General features: G+C 41.1%; 1 protein-coding gene across 1 annotated transcript in view; it reads left to right on the top strand.

Annotated features, from left to right (window-relative positions):
* The window catches only part of ITGA8 (integrin, alpha 8), a 188,659-nt gene that overhangs the window by 155,958 nt on the left and 12,977 nt on the right, over nucleotides 1–19,724 (top strand). The window contains exons 26-28 of the mRNA XM_010859968.1: nucleotides 2,233–2,361; nucleotides 8,394–8,507; nucleotides 17,598–17,699. Coding sequence (XP_010858270.1) covers nucleotides 2,233–2,361; nucleotides 8,394–8,507; nucleotides 17,598–17,699 — 345 coding nt within the window. The remainder of the gene's footprint in view (nucleotides 1–2,232; nucleotides 2,362–8,393; nucleotides 8,508–17,597; nucleotides 17,700–19,724) is intronic.

The raw sequence follows: 19,724 nt of genomic DNA, 5'->3' as shown, positions 1-19,724 counted from the left end.
TTTCCCTGCCAGTTTCCTTCCTTTCCGGTTTTTTGTTGTTGTTTGGTTGATTGGTTGGTTTGGAGTTTTGGTTTCTTATTTTATGTTTGCTGAGATATATTATTCTATGCTTTTCATTTGACATTTTCCTCATGGGACAACTCAGACCAGTTGGCAGGCAATGACTCTGCAGCTTGACAAGTGCTGATGGAGAACAGAGCCATCACCTGGAACATCAAACAGCCTTGGGGAATCAGCCTGCTGCAGGGCAGGAGTGGGACATGGTTCTACTTGCTGGGGAGCAGGATGCTCTGGGCTCTTGGTGAAAAAGGACACTGGAGCACAGGTGGAGGTCAGCACACACATGGCTGAGCAGTCTTACTAAGAAGCCTGGACTCTATCTTTCTGTTTATCCAGGAGATTTTTCTAGGTTCTTAGGATATACTAAGCACTATCATTTCAGCTGCAGTGTAGGAATATCTTATTCTTCCCACAGAGATGAGCATACTAGGATTGCTTCTGTGACTACAAAAAGAGACCAGGTAGAAAAAGATGTGCTGGTGGGGAAGGGTAGCAGGAAGCCAAAAATTCAGGCTTTATACTCAGTCAGTCTAAAATAAAATATTTCAATGGGATAGTATTTGTGATTTATTGGGATTCTCAAAATGTTTATTTGGTGAGCAGATATGACTGGCATGGAGCCTGAGATAACATTGTAAGTTCTAGAAGACTTGCCAAACAAACTCAGGGCTGAAAACAAGCTCCGTTACAACACAGTGTACACATGGGGTGCTAGGGAAGAGTCATTTTCATTAGAATATGGTTCATCAGAGGGGGAAGAAGGGTAGGAAGAACTGGGAGATTGGGATTGACATATGGACACTATTGATCGTGCACATGCTCAGTTGCTAAGTCCTGTCCAACTCTTTGTGACCCAGTGGACTGTATCTCAGACAGGCTCCTCTGTCTATGGAATTTCCCAGATAAGAACACTGGAGTGGTTTTCCATTTCCTTCTCCAGGGGATCTTCCCTACCCAGGGATCGAACCTGGATCTCCTGCTTGGTAGGTGGATTCTTTACCACTGAGCCACCAGGGAAGCCCATACGCTATTGATAGTGTATGAGAAGGGAATGGCAACCCGCTCCAGCATTCTTGCCTGGAGAACCCCATGGACAGAAGAGCCTGCTGGGCTTCAGCCATGGGGTTGCACAGAGTTGGACGTGACTGAGAAACTAACACATAAAATAGATAACTAATGAGAACCTACTGTATAGCATAGGGAACTCTACTCAGTGGTCTGTGGTGACCTAAATGGGAATGAAATCTTAAAAAGGATTGTGTGTGTGTGTATATATATACACACATACATACATACGTATAGTTGATTCTCTTTGCTGTGCAATAGAAACTAACACAACATTGTAAAGCAACTATACTCCAAGAAAAATTAATTTCAAAAAAACAGAATATGGTTCTCTCCTGAGGGAACACTTCTTACAGTTGCAGCGTGTGGGGCTCAGACATGCCCAAGTCGGTCCTTGACCACATCCGGCTGTTTTTCCACCATCAGCACCTCTCTTTTCTGCCACCTCAGAATCCATCTCACCATACAGAATGCTCCTCAGTTCCCTGACAGCAAGAGGAAAGTAACGAGAAACTGACGGCTCACACTCAGAAAGTCACTTCCACATTCTCTCTGTCCTTACAGGGAAATAACTCCCACTTAAAATTTTACCCTTGCGAGATAAACATTCCAGCAGTGCATTCCCCAGGCTTTAGGAATTCCTATTACTGGACAATGTTGAGGCTTGTTTCTCTCCAGTGTAGTTCACCTTCTGTTTATTTTGTTTTGGCTGCCACGTGGCATGTGGGATCTTAGATCTCTGACCAGGGATCGAACCTTCGCCCCCTGCAGTGGAAGCACAGACTCTTAACCACTGAACCGCCAGGGAAAGAAAGAGAAGTTGCTAAGTCATGTCTGACTCTTCGTGGCCCCATGGACTGTAGCCTGCCAGGCCCCTCTGTCCGTGGGATTTTCCAGGCAAGATTACTGGAGTGATTTGCCATTTCCTGGAATGCCAGGGAAGCCCAATGTTCATCTTGCTGATGGGGATGCTGCTGATTAATGAGAATGTGTCTGAATTCTTAGGTGAATCATAGTCAATAAAAGAAATCGCCTGGTGCTCAAGGCTAATGAAAAAGGTAACAAGTGTTCTTGTATCTGGTGTAATATCTCTGGCTTTCTGTGCAGCCGGCTGCCCCCCGGGAGGACACCCCTGAGCTGAGTGCATTTTTGCGAAACTCCACCATCCCTCATCTGGTCAGGAGGAGAGACGTGCCTCAATTGGAGCCTCACAGACAGAGCCCCGCAAAGATCCTGGTGAGTTGTCTCAGAGCGTGGAGATCTGAGAGGGGAGGTTGGACCGGACAGAATTCCCAAAGGCTGCTGCTGCTGTTGCTGCTAAGTTGCTTCAGTCGTGTCCGACTCTGTGCAACCCCAGAGATGGCAGCCCACCAGGCTCCCCCATCCCTGGGACTCTCCAGGCAAGAACACTGGAGTGGGTTGCCATTCCCAAAGGCAGGAGGTTTCAATTTTCAACTTTAAGTACCATTTTTCAGTCACCTCCCAAACTCAGATATGACCAACTTTTTGGCAGTATGTATTTCAGACGTAAAAGAGACTTTTTTTTTTTTTTTTTGCAATATAACTTTTTCACTCTTCTGAACCTGCCCTGGAGGCTACATGGGAGAAGTAATAATGGAAACATAAAACACGACCTTTCGTACATTTCAAGAAGACAAAGATTCAGTCATCAGCCGGTCCCCAGATACTGAGCTGGTGAGAGCTGGAGTGAGCCTGGAGAAACACTGCCCACGCGGTGGATCTTGAGGTGTCTCACCCCATCCCTGGATCTCACAGTCCTCTGCTCTACTAGAGGAGTCAAGAATGGTGTTTGCAGATGTTCTGGGCCCAAAGCATTGGGATCTGTGGTGGAGCTAGCCTGAGCTTAGTCAGCCCTTTGTAAAACTGTAGATGGCATTCATGACACAGCACTTTCTTTAAAAAAAAAAAAAATTATTGATTTTTGGCTGCACTGAGTCTTTGTTGCTGCTTGGGCTTTCTCTAGTTGCGGCAAGCAGGGGCCACTCATGGTTGTGGTACATGAGCTTCCCATAGCTGTGACTTCTCTTGTTGCAGCACACGGGCCTAGGTGCTTTGCAGCATATGGAATCTTCCTGGACCAGGGATCAAACCAGTGTCCCCTGCACTGGCAGGCAGATTCTTATCCACTGTACTACCAGGGAATTCCGTGCTCTGCATTTTCAATTCAGTTGTCCCACTCATCCTATGGTGAATATTAATGCCATTAGCTGTATGCTTGCGTGCGTGCATGCTTCAGTTGTGTCTGACTCTTTTTGACCCCATGGACTGTAGCCCACCAAGCTGCTCTGTCTATGGGCTTCTCCAGGCAAGAATGCTGAAATGGATTGCTGTGCCCTCCTCCAGGGGATCTTCCCAACGCAGGGACTGAACCCGTGTTTCTAATGTCTCCTGCATTGGCAGGAGAGTTCTTTACGACTACTGCCACCTGGGAAGCCCAGCTGTATGCTTTAAAAGGGTTAAAATATTGTTTTGTTTTGTTTGATACATGTGTTTTAAAATTTTTATTTTTAATTTTTAAACATTTTTTGGCTATGCCATACAGCATGTGGGATCTTCGTTCACAAATGAGAGATTGAACCCATGCCCCCTGCAGTAGAAGTAGAATCTTAACCACTGGACCACCAGGGATCTAAATGTATGTGCTTTTTAAAAATATATGCCAGGCCTGACAGATAATGAGGGCGCTGCCCCAAGAATCTTTGATCACTGCGACAAATGATGATAAAACTACATAATCTAACACTTTAGAAGTTGAGACACATATGGATGGGTAGGGCAGAAAGTAACCAAATATATAGAAAAAGAGCAGTATAAAACAGAATTTTTCAAGTCAGGGTAACAGTCTGAACACTTGTATTTGCCTAATTTTCTCCCCCAGATCCCACTGAAATGACAATAAACATTTAATTAGTTAAAATGTATGTCTTGGACATACTCTGATATTCATTTTTTTTTATCCCAACCACATAAAAGGTTTCAAACATGAAACCTTTTTGTTTCATGTCCATTGACACAAAAGTGCAAGGAGTGAGTCTGATGTAATCAGTTAAATAAAGAGAGGAACCTTTATTATAAAAGAAGCACCTGCAATTACATGGCAAAAAACTATAGCAGTTGGCAGATATGACTCAACTTTCTGTAAATTTTTATGTCACTGTAATGTTTTTCAAAATATAAGAGTAGGGAATCTATATGCTATTCAGTGTAGGATAAAGTAATGGAATTAATATGGTATGATTATTTTCAAAAAGCTTCCAGGAAGAATGAAAGAACAGAAAACAGTGATTTAAGTTATGAGGGTGTAACGTAAGCATGGTGACTACAATTAACAATACCACACTGCATATTTGAAAGTTGCTAAGAGTGTAGCTCTTACAAGCTCTCATCACAAGAAAAAAAAACTGTGTGACTATGCATGGTGGTGGATGTTAACTAGACTGGCTGTGGTGCTCATTTCACGATATATACAAATATCAAATCAATACATTGTATCCCTGAAAGTAATAATGGTATATATCAATTGTGTTAGTTGCTCAGTCATGTCCCATTCTTTGTGACCCCATGGACTGTAGCCCACCAGGTTCCTCTGTCCATGGAATTCTCCAGGCAAGAATACTAGAGTGGGTAGCCATTCCTTTCTCCAAGGTATCTTCCTGACCCAGGGATCAAGCCCAGGTCTTCTGCATTGCAGGCAGATTCTTTACTCTCTGAGCCACCAGGGAAGCCCAATTATATATACTAATTATAACTCAATTTAAAATTTAATAAATAATTCATCTTTAAAGAAAGAAAACAAGGATTGACAGCTATAGAATTCTCATATTCAGTAGCAATAAGAAAGCCCTCTGGCAAAGCAATGTCCCAAACTATGAGGATCAGCAATTTAGAAAATTGAAATTTGAATATATTTTACATTTTCCACTTTAGCATATTTCTCATGAGTACACCAAGGCAACAGAGATCAAAAACTAAAATTCTTTTGAAAATTATATGCATTTCTGTTGGGTCAGATTTTGACCAATCTCAGTAAAAAGACTTTACCCAGTCTCAGTAAAGTCAAAATCTGTAGGGTCAGATTTTTCCCTCCTATTTTTTCTCATTAAAGATTTTTATTTCAAGACGATTTTTAATGTCTGAACATCATAGAAAATTATTACTTACAGATGAGAGCAAGGTGATCTTTGATTTCCTTATCTGAAACTCATGTTTTATTCCCTTTCTCTCTTATTGGTGCAACAATTGCAAATCATCCACCTCCCCATGTCCTCGAGTCAAAGCAGTTCTGGATAGGGAGTGATTATGCGAAGTTTATTCTGAAATCAAAAGCTAAATAAGACCTCCTACAGTTTTTGTTTAGTTAAAAACAACTTACTGAATCCCATTTCTGATTAGGAATTTGAAAGTGCAGAATGCCAGCATCCTGTGTTGGGATCATAATTTCCAATTTGCATAGGAAAAATTTTGTATCTGTTAACACGGAGGTATAATTTCTCCTCTGCCTGAGAACATCCTAGCCTTTCTCATCTTGGCCCCCGCTGGTTTTGTGTAATAGTTATCATCCCATCTCCCTAAGCTCTCTTCTCTCTTTTGTTACTCAGCTTACAGAAACCTTATCTTTCTAACCCTACTCGGTGTGTGATACTCTTGATCACTTCTTGAAATCATCACATCCCTTGCCATCCCCAAAACGTTCTATCCTGGTCCTCTTCCTACTTTTTGGACTGCCCCTTCTTAGCCTTTTGCACAGACTTTTCTTCCCATCCCCAAATGTTCCTTTACCTCAGGATTCCATCCTCAGCCCCTCCTCTTCTCTCCCATTGAGTCTTCTCTTTCAGAGAAATTCTTGCCTGACCCTAACTCCACTCATGCCTAAGTGCCTCCTGCCATCTCAGCCCCCAGCCTGCCTATACTCTAGACCAGGGGTCCCCGACTCCAGGATCTAATGCCTGATGATCTGAGGTGGAGCTGATGTAATAATAATAGAAATAAAGTGCACAATAAATGTAATGTGCTTGAATCATCCAGAAACTGTCACTCCACACACACACACACACACACACACACACACACACACCCTTCATCCATGGAAAAGTTGTCTTCCATGAAACCGGTCCCAGATGCCAAAAAGGTTGGGGACTGCTGCTCTAAATTGTGTCATCTTTCTTGATGTCTGATCAACACACCAGACCCAATATGTGCACAACTCTCTGTCTCCATGAACCACCCCCCACCCTCCACCATTAGAATTCCCAATCTCAATAAAGCCAGTACCTATCCACTCTATCACCAAGCCCAAAGAGCTCTCCCATTTCTCTCTCTCCCTTGTCCCAGTCTTAAGTTGGCTACCATGGATCTATTCTACCTCCTAAACTTCCCTAAAATTCATCTTCTTCTCTCCATTCCCGTTGTATCAGGGTCCCATCATCTCTTATTTGGCCTTTATCAACCTCCCTGCATCCCACCCTCCTCTTTCTATTCTTTCTCACCTACCACCTCTCTCCTGAAATACACACATGATCAGACTCCTTGTTTAAAATGCTTCACAGATACAGATGGCTAACAAACACATGAAAAGATGCTCAACATCACTCATTATCAGAGAAATGCAAATCAAAACCACTATGAGGTACCATTTCACACCAGTCAGAATGGCTGCGATCCAAAAGTCTACAAATAATAAATGCTGGAGAGGGTGTGGAGAAAAGGGAACCCTCTTACACTGTTGGTGGGAATGCAAACTAGTACAGCCACTATGGAGAACAGTGTGGAGATTCCTTAAAAAACTGGAAATAGAACTGCCTTATGATCCAGCAATCCCACTGCTGGGCATACACACTGAGGAAACCAGAAGGGAAAGAGACACGTGTACCCCAGTGTTCATCGCAGCACTGTTTATAATAGCCAGGACATGGAAGCAACCTAGATGTCCATCAGCAGATGAATGGATAAGAAAGCTGTGGTACATATACATAATGGAGTATTACTCAGCCATTAAAAAGAATGCATTTGAATCAGTTCTAATGAGGTGGATGAAACTGGAGCCTATTATACAGAGTGAAGTAAGCCAGAAGGAAAAACACCAATACAGTATACTAACGCATATATATGGAATTTAGAAAGATGGTAACAATAACCCGGTGCACGAGACAGCAAAAGAGACACTGATGTATAGAACAGTCTTATGGACTCTGTGGGAGAGGGAGAGGGTGGGAAGATTTGGGAGAATGACATTGAAACATGTAAAATATCATATAAGAAACGAGTTGCCAGTCCAGGTTCGATGCACGATACTGGATGCTTGGGGCTAGTGCACTGGGACGACCCAGAGGGAGGGTATGGGGAGGGAGGAGGGAGGAGGGTTCAGGATGGGGAACATATGTATACCTGTGGTGGATTCATTTTGATATTTGGCAAAACTAATACAATTATGTAAAGTTTAAAAATAAAATTAAAAAAAAAAATAAAATGCTTCACAGGCTTCCTCAGGACCTTCTGAATCAAATGGAAACTTCTTAGCACAAATAGGACTATTCTTTACCACCATTCTTTACCTCCTTGCCATCTGCCCACCCCACTCCCAAACACCCTTCTCTCCACTGTTCTGAACATGCACACAACTTATACAGAAGAACCAATTCCCCATTCACTTTAATGTACAGCAGAAACTAACACAACATTGTAAGTCAACTATACTCCAATAAAAATTATTAAAAATAAATACCAGCGTAATGGCTGGAACTTACAGAAGATTCTGCTTTATAACTAGAAAGTAATTTAGCCAGAAGAATGTTATGGAACAAATACTTGTCTATGGGTTAATATCACTGGGTCTCTGAGATAATACAGACTCATGGGCCTTCCTCTGAAGCTGTTTCAGGATTTGCTTAGTTCAGGGTCTGGTGCTGTGACTGTCTTTGAGTAATATCTTCCTGAGTTCTGAGAAAATGAAATGGAGCAGTTCAATTGCTGTTGTGGAAAGATTGTTTTGAAGTCTTTAGAACGGAGCTTAAATTTCACATTGTATTTTATGATCCGTTTTAGCTCTATAGTACCACCAATGTGGATGCGTCTTTCCTACCAAACCGTGTTTTTTCTTGATCGTTTCAGTGCATTTGTTCTTTATTTAAAGTTTATGGAGTAAGCAACGACTTCTGAGGAAACAGAATGTAAATAAACGGACTCTAGTGTTGATTCTCTACCGAGATTTAAAGATACCAATTCACCACTGCTGCTGCTGTTTTTTGCAGAATTGCACAAACATTGAGTGCTTACAAATCTCCTGTGTGGTGGGACGACTAGGAGGAGGAGAAAGCGCCGTCCTGAAAGTCAGGTCACGGCTGTGGGCCAAGACATTTCTCCAGGTAAGAAGACCCTGGAGCACTGACGTGCCACTCACAGGAAACCTCTTCTCAAAAGCTCAGAGGGAAGCGTTTTTTAAAAGGATTTTTAAATGTTTTAACTTTTAAAATGTTTTAATTTTCAAATTTTTTCCATTAGATTTTTTATTTTTTAATTTTTAGATTAATTAAAAAAAATTTTTTTTAATTTACTTCTTTAATGTTTAAAATTTTAAAAGAAATTTCTGTGGAGGAATTGAGCCAAGGACAGCTGGTCATCTTTCCCACTACATGAAGTTGATATTTTTCCAGATTTATTGAGATCTTATTGGCATGTGAACTATATAAACTTAAGGTGTACAACATGATGATTGGATCCTGTATACTGTGAAATGTTTATCACAGTAAGGTTAGCTGATACCTCTGTCCCCTCCCATAATGACCTTGTGTGTATGTATGTTGAGAACTTTTATGATCTAATCTCTCAACAGCTTTGGTCTATACTACAGTGTTGTTGACTAGAATTTCTGTTGCACATTAGATCTCCAGGACTAATCCGTGCACTAATTGCAAGTTTGTACCTTAAACATCGTCTCTCCATTTCCCTGACCCACAGATCCTGATAACCATTGTTCTCTATTTCTATACGTTTGGCTTTTTTTTTAAGATTCCCACGTTAAGTGGGATCATACCCTATTTTTTTTTGTCTGACTTATCTCACTTAGCATAATGTTCTCAGGGTCCATCCTTGGTGTTGCAAAAGGCAAGATTTCTTTCTTTTTTGTGACTAAAGGATACTCCATTGTGTGTGTGTGCGTGCGTGGTATGTTGGGTGAAGATAGTTTACATATCCTGAGTCCCTGAGTCCTTCAGACAGTGACTTAGATTTAAACAGATCTATTTAACTCACCCTTGTCTAGTAGTTCCCTGGTAGATAGGAGTTAATGAAATGATGGCGAGTACAGTTACATAATTCAAGCCATATGCCCAGAAAAATTAAAATATAGTCAGCTTAGAAGGGGAAAGAGATACTGTCCTAAGTCTTCCTTGTCTGGTGATACCACATCCTGGGCTCAACTAGACGAGCTTCTCAGTAAAGTGTCAGGTACATTGATTTGTAGACTCCTCACTGCTTTAGCTTGTCTGGACTATAGCATCCCACACTTCTAGAGATGACTAATTGATTATGTACATTTTAAAGGTTTAAAATCTCTTTTATACTAAGCAGATTAATTTTTTCCATGTGGAAGGAGCTATTTATTTAAATGATACTGTGTTGTGACCTTGTTGTTTGGGGAGGATCTGGGGCAGGGGGAGGAGCTAAATTAAAAACCCTACCAAATCTATGCAATCTTGCCCCTATTTTAACTACTCAAAAATTTATTTGGCTCATTGTGCCATAGAAAAATCCAATGGTAAATCCTTTTGAATCTAGTTAAAAATACAGAATATTGTAGCTCCAGATTCTTATGTTTTCTATGATTCAAAATGTTTCTATAGTCTTACAAATCTTATATAATTTTGTTTCTATAATAAACAGGAGGAAAATTAAAGGTATTTTTAAAAATGTTTTTATGAAACCTTTTTTTTTAAAAAAAAAAGACCTAAGGCAGGATTATTCAAACTCAAACTCAGCACTGTTAATATTCTGATTCAGATAATCCTTTGTTGTGAGGAGTGGTCCTGGGCAATGCAGGATGTTTATCAGCATCCCAGGCCCCTGCCCTCTGTTGCTAAGTCACTTCAGTCATGTCCGACTCTGTGCGACCCCATAGATGGCAGCCCACCAGGCTTCCCCGTCCCTGGGTTCTACATGCCAGTAAAAGCCTTCAGCCCAGTTGTGACAACAAAAAATGACTCCAGACATTGCCAATGTCCCCTGGGGGCAAAATCATCTCCAGCTTTGAACAAGTGACCTAAAGAAAAGACCAGTGCACAGTGTCTTTCTGCTGTTGTTGTTAAACCATTATTTATTCATTTACTCAACAAATATTTATGAAGTGCTGACTGCCAGCTATGTGCCAAGCACTGCTCCAGGTACCACTTGGATGTGAACAATTTGCTCATTGCCATTCTGCTTTTTTGGCCATGACTTTTTATCTAAGGGTTGGGAAACATGGGTGTTACTGAATTCCCAAGCCCACACAATTTGAATGATAACCATCTACCCCTAGGATTACTTTGGGCATCACATCCTACTGCAATGAAGAAGTATAACTCTTTAATAAAGCAGGACTAAAATCACTATGACCCTATGGCCAAGGGAGAATGACTATCCTAGATGACATCCATCAGTTCTGGGCATGACATGCTATTCCAGGAGAAGACCTATGGAGTGAAAATTGCCTCTCTAAGGAAGACAAATACCATATGTCCCTTACATGCGGGATCTAAAATATGACACAAGTGAACTTATCTACGGAACAGAAACAGACTCCCAGACAGAGAGAACAGACCTGTGGTTGCCAGTGGGGAGGAGGAGGTGGGGGAGGGATAGACTGGGAGTTTGGGGTTAGCAGATGCAAACTAGTATATATAGGATGGATAAGCATCAAGACCCTACCGTGTAGCACAGGGAACTATATTCAATATCCTGTGGTAAACCATAATAAAAGTATGAAAAAAGAATATATATATATATATATATATATCTGAATCACTTTGCTGTACAGCAGAAATTAACACAAAATTGTAAGTCAACTATACTTCAATAAAATAAATCTTTGAAAAAAATTTAGGACTTCCCTGATGGTTCCGTGGTTATGAATGCATCTGCCCATACAGTGGACATGGGTTTGATCCCTGGTCCAGGAAGATCCCACATGCTGTAGGGCCACTAAGCCTATGCACCACAACTACTGAAGCCCGAATGCCCTGGAGTCTGTGCTATACAACAAGGGGAGCCACTGAAGCCACTGCAATGAGAAGCCTATAAATAAAGAGGAGCCCTTGCTCACCACAACTGGAGAAAGCCCGCATACAGCAAAGAAGAACCAGCGCAGCCAAAAATAAATAATAAAAAAGATGTATACAAAGTACTTCCACAATATATAGAAGTTAAAAAAGAAAGGAAAATTACATCTTTATCTACCTGTTGAAGACCCAGTGGATGTGGAAGAAATCAATACCAACTGAGGGATTTTCTAAACAATAACTATTTAGCACAAGTAGAGTCAGACCAGAACAACCTTCAGGGACATTCTGAGGTTTTGCCAGATCAAAGTTAACACTTCCAAAGATCCTGGAGAGCCTGACACAAGTCGCTTCATGTCTACTCACAGCTGGAGCCCAGACTTCTGTACTTCCACAGTTTCTGCTTGTTCCAGTCTCAGAGGCTGATGGCCAGAGAGGAGAGCATTACTGCAAACTGCCCCTCACTTGCTGGTCAAAGAACATACTAGATCCTGGAAGTCTAACAGTTTATCCCACCACCCAGAAGGAGGCAAACATTTTCTGCCCTCCTAACCCAGGGGAGAAAGTTGACAGTTCTTAGCTGATACGATTTGCTGCATTATTTTTGGTTTTGCCCACTGGTAAACATGCACGTGCTTAGTCACTCAGTCATGTCCAACTCTTTGTGACCCCACGGGCTGTAGACCACCAGGCTCCTCTGTCCATGGGGATCCTTAAGATACTGGAGTGGGTTGCCATTCCCTTCTTCAGGTGATCTTCCCAACCCAGGGATTGAACCCAGGTCTTCCACATTACAGACAGATTTACTGACTGAGCCACCAGGGAAGCCCAAGAATAAACATGCATACTGGTCAGAAAAATATTTTCTTCAATTCTAAATGGTGCCCTGTGCTGTGATTGTTACTTGAAAGAGCGACCTCTTTAAAAACTTAAGTTTGACCAATAATTATTTAGGTTTTGTTGTCTCACACGGCTTTGTTTCTGGGAGATGTTGAGTATTTAAACAAAGGCTTTATAAAATGAATGTGCAGTTAAAAATAATTCTTGAGAAGGAATTAAGCAGCAGGGAAGGTGGGAGTCGGGGAAATTCTTAATGGTCCTGGCCACCCTCACTCTCCATTCAACTCAACTCAAAAGCCTCATTCCCCATTCTCTTTGTTCCCAACTCTGTTCTTTTTATTAGTACCATGGCCATAAGCCAATCATTGTGCAGTAGTACATAATTGAGGCACTGGTGGGCTGCAAACCACAGTTTAAATGCTGTGGCAGGGAATTCCCTGTTGGCCCAGTGGCTAAGACTCCTCACTCCTAACGCAGGAGGCCTGGATTCGATCCCTGGTCGAAGAATTAGGTCACACACGATGCAGCTAAGAGTTCTCATGCCTAAGCAAAAAAAAAAAAAAGAAACAAAAAAGATCCCACATGCCACAACTAAGACCCAGTGCAGCCAAGTAAATATATAGATAAAAATAAATATAAAAAATTAATGACATGGCAATGACAGAAGGATAGGGCATTCTCTAAGGTTTAGTAGCTACCTGGGGCAGGTTAAAAGTTCAACATATCGTCAGTGGATATTAACCAGCTGCTTTTTCAATCCTAACTTGACTACAATATGGCAATGATGGCTCTTACAGGAGTAGATTGCCACAAAAAAAGAAGAGACAAGTTTTTAACGTAAGAATAACATCATTGTTATGTAAAGAACATGGCTGAAAGCATTCAACGTTGAACATGAAATCAATAAAAGGACTCTGCTCATGATTGTTTTTCATAAATTAAATACTTACCTGTGCCAGGTTTTTGACTTGCAGACAGAGGACTCCTGTACCTTCGGTGCCAATCCCACCAATCACAGCATAATAACTCATGTTTCACATTTCCCAAGGGCTCCAGAGCATCTTGGAAAAATGAGAAAAAATTTTTTCTACTGAAACTGGAAGAAATGCTGCATTTGGAGAATATTTAAAATAAAGAACAATGAATTGCCTTGTTTACTGGCTGTTGCCTACCTCTAAGTCTGTTCAGGTCCCAGATGGTGCCCTTTCGCATCAGTGAATTAGGTAGCAGAGGTGAAAGCATGTCCACAGCCCCTTGTCATGAACAACAGCCTTCATCTTATGTTACAGCCTTCTCTTACAACTTCCTGAACGTCCTAATCTCATCGATAGGAGCGGAGGTCCAATTCAATAATTGAAAGAATTAAACTTTTTATAAGGTGCTATCAAATGGGTGACAGATTTTATTTTCTTGGGCTTCAGAATCACTGTGGATGGTGACTGCAGCCAGGAAATTAAAAGATGCTTGCTCCTTGAAAGAAAAGTTATGACAAACCTAGACAGCATATTATAAGCAGAGACATCACTTTGCCGACAAAAGTCCTTACAGTCAAAGCTATAGTTTTTCCAGTAATCGTGTATGGATGTGGAAGTTGGGCCATAAAAAAGGCTGAGTGCTAAAGAAATAACGCTTTCGAATTGTAATGCTGGAGAAGATCTCAAGAGTCCCTTGGACAGCAAGGAGATCAAACCAATCATTCTTAAAGGAAATTCACCCTGAATATTCATTGGAAGGACTGATGCTGATGCTGTAATACTTTGGCCACAGATGTGAAGAGCTGACTCACTGGAAAAGACCCTGATGCTGGGAAAGATTGAAGGCAAGAGGAGAATCTGGCAACAGAGGATGAGATAGTTCAATAGCATCATCAACTCAAAGGACATAAGTTTGAGCAAACTGTAAGAGATAGTGAAGGCCAGGGAAGCTTGGTGTGCTGCAGTCCATAGATCGCAAAGAGTCAGACATGACTTACTGACTGAACAGCAACAGCAATAATCAAATGGGTGGATATGGGATAACCATTGAATAACCCAACTATTGGATGGGTTCGTTCACCATCTGTTCACACTGTCAGTCAAGGAGGATTGATGAAACCCTCCTGGGCATGCTGTTCTAGGTGCTATGGAAAGTATAAGCTTAATATTCCATGCTCTATGCCTTCTAGTTTTCTATAATCTTGGTGGGGAGAAAGTAATTAAGAAAGATAAAAAGTTAAACAACAGTGTGGAAATTCCAAACAATATAGGGCATCTATAGTCTCATTCCAGACATACTGAATCACAATCTCTAGGCCCGATCCCAGATGTTTCTGATGTTCAGCAAAGCACAAAGAAAAGTGGCTTGTGAGCCATCAGAAATGGTGGTGATGAGTGGAAATGTGAGGAGGAGTCAGGCTGGTCAAGAGCAAAGAGGGTAAAGGGAGGAGAGAAGACCGCCAAGAGAAACATGTTTCCCCACATTCTAGACTTCAAATCCCACCTCTCTTTTAAAATTTCTATTGGAGGGTAGCCAATGTGTAATGACGTGCTAGTTTCTACTGCACAGCAAAGTGAATCTGTTATACAAATACATGTATTCACTCTTTTTCAGATTCTCTTCCCATATCGGTCATTACAGAGTATTGAGTAGCTTTCCTTGTCCTTATTAGTTATCTATGTATATAGTAATGTGTGTATGTCAGTCCCAATCTTCCAATTTATCCCTTGCCCACCCCTTTGCATTTGTTGTTAAAATTTAGCAACTAAACAGCAACGGCAACAACACCCATTTACTTCCTGACAACTATGTTTTCTACATATGTGACTCTATTTCTGTTTTGTTAATAAGTACATTTGTTATTCATTAAGAAATTTCCATGTCCATAAATGCAGAATCACGTTGGAGAAAAACTTTCCATCTAGAGTTGATTCAGAGATAAGTTCTCCCATGATTTGTTTCCCAAAGATATTACTTCAAGAGCAAGGGAATTATTTTCTATCAGTGTTTTTTAATATTGAATTTGGAGACAAAAGAAAATTTACTCTTTGAAGATTTGGGAGCCTGGATTCACACTGGAGTATGTGATTATAACTCTTAGGCACAGAATCTCACTACTGGCGTTTGTCATGTTTCTTCTGTGTCTGTCAGCCAGGGTAGTAACAAAAGTAGATTTGAAACACCAAGTATACACAAGATTTTATGAGCAAGAATTTTTAAATTTTAAAAAACAAAAATCCTTCTCACACAAACAAAAATCCAGCTTTCAATTAAAATGGAAATGCCAGGAGACAAGAGAACATAGAAAAAATAACAGCCAAAAAAGAATTTTTCCAAATGAACAAAGTTCCTTACCCTCAAATTTCAGGATAGGAAAATAAAACAAAAATGCCAAAGATGTAATGACTTTAAGTATATATAAAAGTTTTGCATACTCTAACTTGTTCTTATCACATAGAAGAAATGGGGTTTGTTGAAGGGAGGAAAAATTCAACCACAGGGGCAAAAATACCTTGTAAAAATATGTAAATTATTACAATACAACCTGCCAAATTGGCCTCAAGAAACCCAACATTGGATTCTAGATGGTGAAAATGTTAGTAAAACTTTGATATGTAGCACGTGCTGATTCATGTGACGTAAGTATCCCCATTATGGTCAACTTCAAGCTGCAACATGATGTCACAGAGTACAGAGGTGGCCAGAGATGCAGAGCAGCACAGCATCCTAGAGTGTTTTCCCTACAGATGCAGTAGAGCTAAATAATATCAAGAGCATGTGTGTGCGTGGGTGCCAAGTTGTTCAGTGGTGTCCGACTCTGTCCAACCCCATGGACTGTAGTCCTCCAGGTTCCTCTGCCATGGGATTCTCCAGGCAAGAATATTGGACTGGGTTGCCATGGCCTTTTCCAGGGGATCTTCCTGGCTCAGGGATTGAACCTGCGTCTCTTATGTCTCCTGCACTAGCACCATCTGGGAAGACCATCAAGAGCATAAAATGCAATAAAATTATTACTCAGAACTGAGGTTTGAGTGTTTATTATCTTTTTAGAAATACAATTTACTTAAGTTTACTTGTATATATAATTTGTTTTAATAATGGTTCTGTTTAACAATGGGTACTCAAAGGTCTTCAGATTTTAGTGTTGTATTTACAGGAGCCACTGTGAGCTGGCTACATCCCACCACTGGTTAGATCGCATCACTGTCTCAAGCTAAATGGAGGAAAATCACAGAAGCTTAAGTTCTCAGAGTGGTTTTCCTTGATTTACTCTTACATACTCTCCTTTGACCTTCAGTTAAGTTCAGCAGCTCAGTCATATCTGACTCTTTGCGACCCCATGGACTGCAGCACCCCAGGCCTCCCTGTCCATTACCAACTCCCAGAGTTTACTCAAACTCATGTCTATTGAGTCAGTAGTGCCATCCAACCATCTCAACCTCTGTCATCCCGTTCTCCTCCTGCCTTCTATCTTTCCCAGCATCAGGGTCTTTTCCAATGAGCCAGTTCTTCATATCAGGTGGTCAAAGTATTAGAATTTCAGCATCAGTCCTTCCAATGAATATTCAGGACTGATTTCCTTTAGGATGGACTGGTTGGATCTCCTTGCAGTCCAAGGGACTCTTAAGAGTCTTCTCCAGCACCACAGTTCACAAGCATCAGTTCTTCAGCGCTCAGCTTTCTTTATAGCCCAACTCTCTCATCCATACATGACTACTGGAAAAACCATAGCTTTGACTTGATGGATCTTTGTTGTCTATAAAAGGAAATATGACTAATTTCTTTGTAACTTAGCAGCAGTCTCTCTCCTAAAATATTTCGTTCCATCAGACAACAAGAATTTGTACTCACGATGTCTCCCCACTATGTTCTTCAGTAAGAGCACTTGTGCTTACTCCTTTAAGGATGTCTGATTTTCTGTTTTTATTTTAACCTTATTGTGCCAAGTCTTTTGGTAATAAGATAGATTATCTTTAGAAGTAAGAAGATGAATGATCGGATGGATGGTTGGATGGATGTCTAGACAGATAATGGATGGGTGATGGATGAATGGATGATGGATGATAGATGGATGATGATGGATGGATGGATGATTTATGGATGGTTGAATGAATGACGGATACATAGTGGATAATGGATAGATAACTGGATGGACGGATGAAAGATGAATGGATGATGAACAGATGGATGGATGGATGAATAAGCGAATGGATCATGAATGGATAGATGGATAGCAAAAAAAAAAAGTAAAAAAGAGAGAAAAGGAAGAAAGAAGAAGGGAATATTTCTTTGGAAATGGAAAACATTGAAAACAACTGGATGACTGCCAATATAACTTTAAAGTTTTACATGGAATATATTTTAAATAAATATTTTTAATTTCAGAGGAAAAATGATCCCTATTCTCTTGCATCCCTGGTGTCCTTTGAAGTTAAGAAGATGCCTTATAAAGATCAGCCAGCAAAACTCCCAGAAGGCAACATAGCAGTAAGTATCTTAAAATATATAGGTACAAATAATTTCACGTAAATTATTTTTTAAAACCTTGTTTTGCTTGTGTTAGGTTTAAGTGCCTATTACATTGACTTGAGAAGTTTCCCTCTTAAGATTACTGTTTTCTTATTTCAGTCTGGAAATTCTTCAGTGTCATTCGATCAGATTTTTAAACCTTCAATGTAAATTTCTATTCCACCCCACTAAAAAAAAATCACAGGGCAGGACTAAAACCATTTTTTAATTAGGCTCTTTTGTTTGAAAGAAGTTCAGATACTAATTATGATCATAATGGAATCATACTTATTGTTAATTTTAAAGACAGCCTGGTGAGTGAGGTGAGAAGGGAAGACTGTCTTCCTTAGGGAGAAGACCACAGACCAGCTGTATGGACAGTCATTTTTCCTTTCTAAGCAAAGACCAGGCTTCCCTGGTGGCTCAGACTGTAAGGAATTTACCTACAATGCGGGAGACCTGGGTTCATTCCCTGGGTTGGGAAGATCCCCTGAAAGAGGGAATGGCTATCTGTTCCAGTGTTCTTGCCTGGAAAAATCCATGGGGACAGAACAGCCTGGCAGGCCACAGTCCATGGGGTCGCAAAAGTTGGACATGACTGAGCGACTAACACATGTGCACACACACCCATACCCACAGAAGCAAAGACCAGTATTACCTGGAGGAAAAGTACACTAGGAGCATCATCTGAATTGAAGCTATTAAACATTAAATCAATCACTAGGTCGTGTCGGACTCTTGAGACCCCATGGCCTGTAGCCTGCCAGGCTCCTCTATCCATGGGATTTCCTAGATAAGAATACTGGAGTGGTTGCCATTTCCTTCTCCAGGAGATCTTCCAGACCCAGGGATCAAACCCATGTCTCCTGCATTGGCAGGCAGATTCTGTACCACTGAGTCACTAAGGAACATTACTGATACCCAGATATCTGTCACAGCACAACTGCTGGCATCCTCAGCAACCTGGCAAGGCCGTACAGAGCAGACAGGAGGGTGAGTAACAGGGGATGAACAGGCCCCATCATCAAAATGCTGCCTTTACAGTGAACATGACCACAGCCAGAACTCTGGGTCAGGATTCAAATACTGAGATTTCAACCTTCATCTCTTGGTCACTTCATAGTTATTTACAACCTCGACTTGGATTCTGGTTCCCAGGTCCTTGTTACTCAAAATATGTTTTTGCTGACCAGCAGCATCAGTAACACCTAAGAAATTGTTCAAAATTCAGAAACAGACCTCACCTCAGACCTGCCAAGTCAGAATCATCAGGGCAGCAGGTACACTGTCATCTTTAAGGAGGGTTGCTTTGGATGGTGTAGAGGTCACCACTCTCATAATTTCTCATCAGCCTAGGTCTTAAAATGGAGCTATTACTCTTTCCAGCCTAATCTACTTGTAGTAATTGAAATCCATCCATTGATTGGTGATTTCCAACCCTGAGCATGCAAAGAATCACCATTCACATGACTTTAAAGGCTTATACATGCCATGTGCTCAGTTGCTAAATTGTATCCAACTCTTTGCAACCCCATGGACACTAGCCCACCAGGTTCCTCTGTCCATGGGATTTCCCAGGCAAGAATATGGAGGTGGATTGCCATTTCCTCCTCCAGAGGATCTTCCCATCCCAGGGATGGAACCCGAGTCTCCTGCATCTCCTGCATTGACAAGTGTGTTCTGTACAAATGAGCCACCTAAGAAGTCCCATACATGTTAGGACCCTATCCAAAGTATCAGGATTGAGTGAGTCTGGCATGGGCCCCTGGCACTGTGCTTTAGAGGCTCTACAAGTGATGCTTCTGCAGTGAAACTGGCATTGGGCACCTCTGACACAGGCAGGCAGTGTAAAGAAAATCTGCAGATTCCAGAACAGGTTCATTGCGGGCATCACCCTGGCTCCACTCGGCTCTAAGTGGAAACCTTCAGGAGATCACTCTGTGTACCTTGTTGATGCCCTTAACCACATTTACCTGAAAGCATTGTAAAGAAGAGTATTTACGT

This window comes from Bison bison, unplaced genomic scaffold, assembly GCF_000754665.1.
Source record: "Bison bison bison isolate TAMUID 2011002044 unplaced genomic scaffold, Bison_UMD1.0 scf7180017864461, whole genome shotgun sequence".
Classification (NCBI taxonomy): domain Eukaryota; kingdom Metazoa; phylum Chordata; class Mammalia; order Artiodactyla; family Bovidae; genus Bison; species Bison bison.
This window is presented reverse-complemented; position numbering and strand designations above follow the sequence as displayed.